Raw genomic sequence first — 7,722 nt, forward strand, 5'->3', positions numbered from 1 at the left:
CGCATGGGTGTGTCAGCAGCCTCTAGAATCGTAATATATCGTTGTGTAAGAAAGGTCGCAGTTTATGTAATACGAGATATAATGATCACATAATGCATTATAAAGTTTTCACAAAAAAAATAATAGTGATAAAAATCATTTTTATTAGAATGTTGTCTTATTATGAGTACTTGTATATGGAAAATATGAGTACTACCTAAAATATTAAAAGATTTGGAGCAACGTAACTAATATATTTTGCTGATTTACATAAGCAACGTTTCTGATCATGTTTTTTATCTAATTCATTCATTCATAGAAAAACAGCATTGAAATTTATACAAATCAAGATTATCTGATTAGCATATTTAATCTCTTGCAAAAGTACCAGATCGCTCCACCGTAAATCATTATGTCATTAATACGATTAACTGTAACTCAGTCAAATTAAGTTAATGGTATTTTTTATATTTTGATTACATATATTTGATATAAATGCAGAATATTCATCGTTTGTACTGTTATATTTAACTTGAATATATAATAAAAATCAACTCTATTAATGTGTATTAGCAAACAATTTCTGTAAGTTTTGTTACTATAATTTATGTGAATTGCAACAAATTCACGAAGGCAGCAACCAACAGTAATCTTTCTCCCAATTGACGCAAATTTCATTTCGCATGCAATTTGAAATCCAAGGCGGGCAGCAATCGAGCGTCATGTGAATTATTGCCAGCCCACTGCAACTATTGCATTATTCATCGGAATTGATAATCATGAGCAGGCAGGCAGCTCTCTTAACAATTCGTGACTTTGCATACCCATCCTCTATTGTTCCCATACGATAAATTGTGTAACTAGGAGGAGCTCTAGCGGCGATGATCATCGAAAACGATAGCCGTGTTTAGTAAGAGAGACAATAAAATTTGCCGCAAGTTATTATCACTCGCCTGACCTGCGTATTACGAACGCGTACATACATCTTGTACATGGAATAATAATCTTATATCTAAACATAATGTATTGCTATTGTAGAGAGGTATGTGTGTGTAATATCTACTGAATGATTAATTACATAATAAATACCGCCTTAATTACACGCGCGATAGAAAATAATAATCGATTCTAGTACGTTAATAGTAAAGTAATAAATTTAAAAAATTAAAAAGTATGTATATTACTATTTATAAGAAATCAAAAACTTTGCTATCTTATTTGTTCTTCGTTTTCAGTATGGTTTTTTATGCATGTTTATTTAACTTTTTATTTTTGAAAAATTATTCTAGTATAATGATTCTAGTAGAGGTATGATTTAAATGTGATTTTTGAAAGCTCGAACAAAGGTAAACAATATTTTCACTATCATGTTTTTAAGTTATTAACTAATTTTATAAAAATACAGAAAAAATTAAAAATTAAAAATGGTCAAAAAGTTTTTAATCCAAAAAGTGTTAAAGTCATTATAACTAACTTTTGTAACTAATGCGTAACTAATCTGGACGAACTTATTTTGAAAACACGTTTCTTTAATTAATATACATAGGCATACCTAAAATATATCTAAAAATATATCTAAATACTACAAATACCTAAATATTTGTAGTTGATAGCCAAAAACAAACAACGGTAGACATTTAAATATAAAAATTGGCCTCAAAAAATTGACTCGTGATCAATTATATTATTACCTTAGCCATGATTTTTGCCCTAATCTATTACAAAAAGAGAAATGTATATATAAGGTAAGGTAAAAGAGAAAAAGAACGACGGATTACTTAATTTTTTTTTTCACAAAGTAGAGACTGCCTGAAGAAGTTCAGATTTTTTCAATTTTTGATCAAAAATCGAGAATAGTTTATACTGGTTCTAAAGAAAACGAAGTCCATGAGAGGTTTCTATAAAAAATTTGGGAAAATCAGTTCAGTAAAATTTGAGAAATTGTGTATATCGTAGTCAATAATATTATTATCAATAGCCTTGATTTCAGTCCTTCAAATAATCCATTTAAAGTGAAAAATATCAAACTAACTTTTTACAAAATAGAGACTGCTCGAAGAGCTTTTTTGCAACTTTTTGTTTTAATTGAGGATAGTTTACACTGGCTCTAAAAAAGACGAAGTCTATGAAAAAGACTCTATAAAAATTTCGAAGAAAATTAGTTCAGGAAAAGTTGAGAAATCGTAGATATCTTGGTTGAGCAAAAATAATTTAAATTTTGAACACATACAAAATCTTGAATTGTTGTAGGCATAATAACGATTTATTCATAACTCTAAACTTAAAAATGATATAGGAAGGTCTTTTCCAACCCCTAACTTTATATTAAATAATGTATAGTTTCTTTTGTACAATTCTATTACTTAAGACAAAAATTGAACATATTAGAAAATAATATATGAAAGATTCTAGATATTTAGTCAGCTTTGAATCATTCTCAACAGGGTCAATTTATAATATAAATTTTATAGGCACATTTATGGCAAAGATAACACTATATATAACCTTGATCTGGTATTTTGTCAGAAATATTCATCAGCAGAGTTGAAATAAATATTTAATTTATCCTTTGTAAAATTGTTTTGTTAACATAATATTCTTTTCTAATTACAATTTTTCATTGCTACCATAGGTAAAGGATCAGTTATCACAAGTAAAGTTTTCATAAATGTCATATAAAAAAAAAGTTGAATTCAACTTAAAATAAACAAAACATCTTATAAAATAAATAAATTATATTAAGGTCTTTAAACTAAACAAAAGTGCTCAAAACCAAAAAAAACTTACAAGAACAAAAATACTTTTGTTATGGATTTTCAAACTTTCTATTTATCTCGCGATAGCAACGTCCTAAGAATCAGAATTAAGACTGGTTATTCATATTTAGCTCTCTACTTTTAAATATTATTGTTAAAAAAAATTGTACCTTCACTGGTTTTGAAATATCGGTGGTGGACTTTCCTACATTTTATATAAAAAATTTAGTCACCCAGTATTTATAAATCCGGTTGAAAAAACCTAGAGATAGACGATAACATAATCCCATATCTACAAATGATCCAAACAACTTTAATAACTTTATCATTCCGTATGCTGCGTATTCGACCTTAATATTTCTTCTGTGAGACATTTCAAAGTTTATCGTGTCTTGTCATGCTCTAACCTCTACTCATAGAGAGTCAGTCTAGTCTAGAGGCTCATGTCCATTTACATTGGATTAAAGTTTTATACAGACATCTAACTCGTGAACGTGTCTGTAATTTACAATGAGATTGATATATAAAAGCATTGTCAAGAAAATGGAACGATCCAAGATTAAATATGACAATGGATAATTGTATGATGGAGCATTATGTATTCTCCTTGCACAATGTCGGCGAACAATATAACATTGTCGAGCTATTAAACAATAGCGAAATGTAGGTGTGAAGTTCCTTCGAAAATAATAATGTCAAATGGTGCTATGGAAAAAGGGCAAAATAATTGATCTAAATTGTTCGTATTGTTTTATGTTCACACATACTTCAACACATAATATGGATATCAAAAATATACTATATTATTTTTCTCTACTTTTGCAATGAACTTCATTTATCGCTAAAATTATATTATCGCCATAACTATTGTTTATTTACGTAAGACGAAAGTCGTAAAGCAATGTAATTAAGTTTCAAGTCAACGCCATACAATTTTATTACAGATCGACATCTTTATGAATACTAGAAAAATGTATTTTATGATTATAGCCCCAGACACTTGTTAATATTGTCGATATAGATAATAAATGTGCAACTTTTAATGTAGGGGAGACTGGGTACTTTTTTCTTGATCGGCAATAATTTTGTTAATTCACCAGTTAGGCGGGAGAAAAATATTTTTCTGCTTTTTCTACTTCCTTATATTTACTTGTATAACTTCTCATTGAATTTAATCTCTTTTACTAAAATAAATGTAGTAAAAAATAATTTATTGTATAAAGCGTAGAAAAAAATCATATTGAATAATTGTTATTTTTGCTTGTAAAGAAGTAATTAATATAAAAATTACATTGATTGGTGGTTATTTAATATTATATTCAAATAGTTTGATGCAAGTAGTTTTATATAATTATGTATGTAATAAATCAATTATGTATAAATAAATAGTTCATATTTATTGTTTCTTTTATTTCGATTGTCTCAACATCGAACAAAAAAATCTAAAAATTATATAAATATATATATAACTATGCAATTCAGAATCTTTCCATAATCACCATTTTTATTAAAGCAATTTAATTCAATTTCTCAAAATGACAAATAATACCACATCTAGCCATCATTTCAAAATCATGTAAACAATACACTCACTACTCGCGTGTTTTAGTAATTTTCAAAATTTCACGATTTGGTTTTGACGGTTATACACGACCGATAAAATTATTTTTTCTAAATTCTAAATTTACAATAACTTTATTTTGAGGTTTTATTTTTTGCGTCCGGTCGTCCTAAATTTAAAGTGTAAAATATGCGGGAAATCGTTCATATACAAACTGGCCAATGCGGTAATCAAATTGGAGCAAAATTTTGGGAGGTGATATCTGATGAACATGGAATTAATCCGGCGGGATGTTATCATGGTGATAGCGATTTGCAACTGGAAAGAATTAATGTTTATTATAACGAAGCGGTATGTTAAAACAATAACACTTTAATTTAACATTAGTTTTAATTATCTGCTCATTTACCCAGGCAATGGGTAAATTCGTGCCAAGAGCAGTGCTGGTGGATCTGGAACCCAGCACTATGGATTCCGTGAGATCTGGGCCATTCGGCCGTATTTTCCGTCCCGATAACTTTGTGTTCGGTCAATCTGGTGCCGGCAATAATTGGGCCAAAGGTCACTACACGGAAGGCGCTGAACTTGTGGATCCTGTTTTGGACGTCGTTCGAAAAGAAGCGGAAGGATGTGATTGCGTACAAGTGAGATCATAAATAAGAATTATAATTACTATGATCAAGATAAGATACTTAAATTATATTATATGCCATAGGGTAGAGTCACAGGTGCGTCGGTAAAAAGGTTGTTCTATGTTCAGCTTTTGCCTTCTAGTTTTATAAATCATTTACAAAAAAAAAACTTTACAGTTTTGAGATTGTTTTTCCCGCGTATGTTCAAGCCCCGCTCTTCCCAGAAAAGAAACCATTGGCAAAAAATAGAAAATGCAACCATTGACTTGCCTTTTGCCTTTCCAAAAAATTCATTAGTTCTTCATTTCCTTAACACGTTACATACAATGAAAATGTTTTTTAAATCATTTAAAAGGAACGCTTCGTTCTCTCAAAAAATTATTTTCGATTTTTGGCATTTTTTGCTCCGTATTTTCGGAACAGCTAAACCTGTCTTTGCCAAAAACTGATCAGCACGTCTCCTTATAATAGGAATCGTATGTTTTTTTAACTTCCCATAGGGTAATTTATGGTAATCGTCCAATAATCGAAATTAATTTTTTTTACATTTCCCGACGTTTTGAAGGTATCTGAACATTTTGGCATACCTCAAAAAAAATGGATGTATGTGTATGTATGTATTGATACAATTTTTCGGTCACGTTTTCGGGCGCACAGATCAACCGATTTGAATGGTTCAAACAACATTCGATTCCTATTGATAGGGAGATGTGCTGATTAGTTTTTGGCAAAAGCAGGTCCAGCAGTTACGGAGATAAAGAGCAAAGAGTGCAGAAAATAGAAATCGAGTTTTTGAGAGAAAGGAGTATCCGATTTGAATAATCTAAAAACATTCAATTAGTAATTATTGGGAAAAGTGGTTATTAGTTTTTGGCAAAAGTAGGGCCAGCCATTTCAAAGATGCAGAGCTAAATTTTAAACAAATGGCAGTTTTTGAGAGAACTAAGCGTCCGATTTAAATGATTCAAAACACTTTCTGCTTGTTTTAACAAAACTGATTTCGGAAAAAAATTATGTTTCAAAAAATTTTTTTTTTCAATTTTTTTTCAGAATTTTTTTTTCTATGTCGAAAATGATTCAGATTTCATTTTTAGTTCTGACTAAAGTTCTAATATACTTTAAACAAATAATTTCAACTTTGCAATGCAGTTTATATAATTCTTATAAATATTAGGCAATGTTACAATGTTTATAATCATCCATTTGAAAACATTCAGTATTCCTCGAACATTTCGTTACGGCACGAGAAGTTCCAGCAATTTGCCTTAAGGGCACGATGCCATACACCCCACTAGTTAATTATTTGGTTGATCTGTGTTCTCGAAATCGTCGATGAAAAATTGTATCTACACATACATGCGCACACACACACAAACATCATTTTTTTTTTAAAGTATGCCAAAATGATCAGAAATATTTGAATCGTAAAGATATATAAAAATTTTCATTTTTAATTCTTGTGCTATTACTATAACTTACCCTACAGGAAATTAATAATGTAGTCCCAATTTTCTAAAATTTATGTGTGACTTTATTTTGAAACGAGTTCAAATGGTCTAACTACATATCAATAATTATTACTTTCAAGGGCTTTCAACTGACCCATTCGCTTGGTGGCGGCACCGGCTCCGGTCTAGGTTCCCTGCTCATTTCTAAAATTCGCGAAGAATATCCAGACCGCATAATGGCCACATTCAGCGTCGTTCCAAGTCCCAAAGTATCCGACACAGTAGTAGAACCTTACAACGCCATGCTCTCGGTCCACCAGCTCGTTGAGAACACCGATGAAACTTACTGTATCGATAACGAGGCCCTGCACGACATCTGCTTTCGCACACTAAAACTCACAACTCCCACGTATGGCGATCTGAATCATTTGGTATCCGCGACCATGTCGGGCGTTACCACCTGTCTCCGTTTCCCCGGTCAGTTGAACGCGGATTTGCGCAAATTGGCCGTGAACATGGTTCCATTTCCTCGGCTGCACTTTTTCATGCCCGGATTTGCACCGCTGACGTCGAGGGGCAGCCAACAGTATCGTGCTCTCACCGTGCCCGAGTTGACGCAGCAGCTATTCGACGCCAAAAACATGATGACGGCCTGCGACCCCAGACACGGGCGATATCTGACGGTCGCCGCCGTCTTCCGAGGCAGGATGTCCATGAAGGAGGTCGACGAACAAATGGTGAATATTCAGAACAAGAACAGTAGTTATTTCGTGGAATGGATTCCGCACAATGTGAAAACGGCCGTGTGCGACATTCCGCCGCGCGGACTTAAGATGTCGGCTACGTTTATAGGGAACACGACCGCTATTATGGAAATTTTCAAAAGGGTCGGAGATCAGTTTATCGCCATGTTCAGGCGCAAAGCCTTCTTGCATTGGTACACTGGCGAGGGCATGGACGAGATGGAGTTCACCGAAGCCGAAAGCAACATGACAGACCTTGTGTCTGAGTATCAACAGTATCAAGAAGCTTGCGCCGAGGACTGTGATGACATTTGTGACGAAGAATTTGGCGAGGAGTTTAGATGAACGATTAAATTTTCTGCCCGCATTTTGATAATTTATGCTCAGTTTTGTGAAAAAGTTTGTGAAAAATTAGAAACGTGTCACTGTCGATTTGTCTTACGTCTTGTACATTATGTCGAATAATAATTTTTTTTTCCATATTTAATTAATATATTATTATATATGTATGCTGTACTTGCAACTTCCACAAAAGAAAGGATTTTCGATTTATATTTTAATTGCCATTTACCTACAGTTTTCTACATTAGCTTCATTAAAAAA

General features: G+C 32.1%; 1 protein-coding gene across 1 annotated transcript; it reads left to right on the forward strand.

Moving 5' to 3' along the window:
• The first annotated feature begins 2,855 nt into the window (after positions 1-2,855).
• Positions 2,856-7,464, forward strand: LOC113373391 (tubulin beta chain-like). The gene is made up of 4 exons (XM_026613693.1): positions 2,856-2,879; positions 4,465-4,647; positions 4,710-4,940; positions 6,517-7,464. The coding sequence occupies exons 2-4, from the start codon at positions 4,486-4,488 to the stop codon at positions 7,462-7,464; spliced, it is 1,341 nt and encodes a 446-aa protein (XP_026469478.1). The 5' UTR covers positions 2,856-2,879; positions 4,465-4,485.
• The last annotated feature ends 258 nt before the right edge of the window (positions 7,465-7,722 follow it).

The sequence above is a fragment of the Ctenocephalides felis genome, unplaced genomic scaffold (genome assembly GCF_003426905.1).
Source record: "Ctenocephalides felis isolate EL2017-DRISC unplaced genomic scaffold, ASM342690v1 CF-g0.4_SCAFFOLD_01604, whole genome shotgun sequence".
Classification (NCBI taxonomy): Eukaryota; Metazoa; Arthropoda; class Insecta; order Siphonaptera; family Pulicidae; genus Ctenocephalides; species Ctenocephalides felis.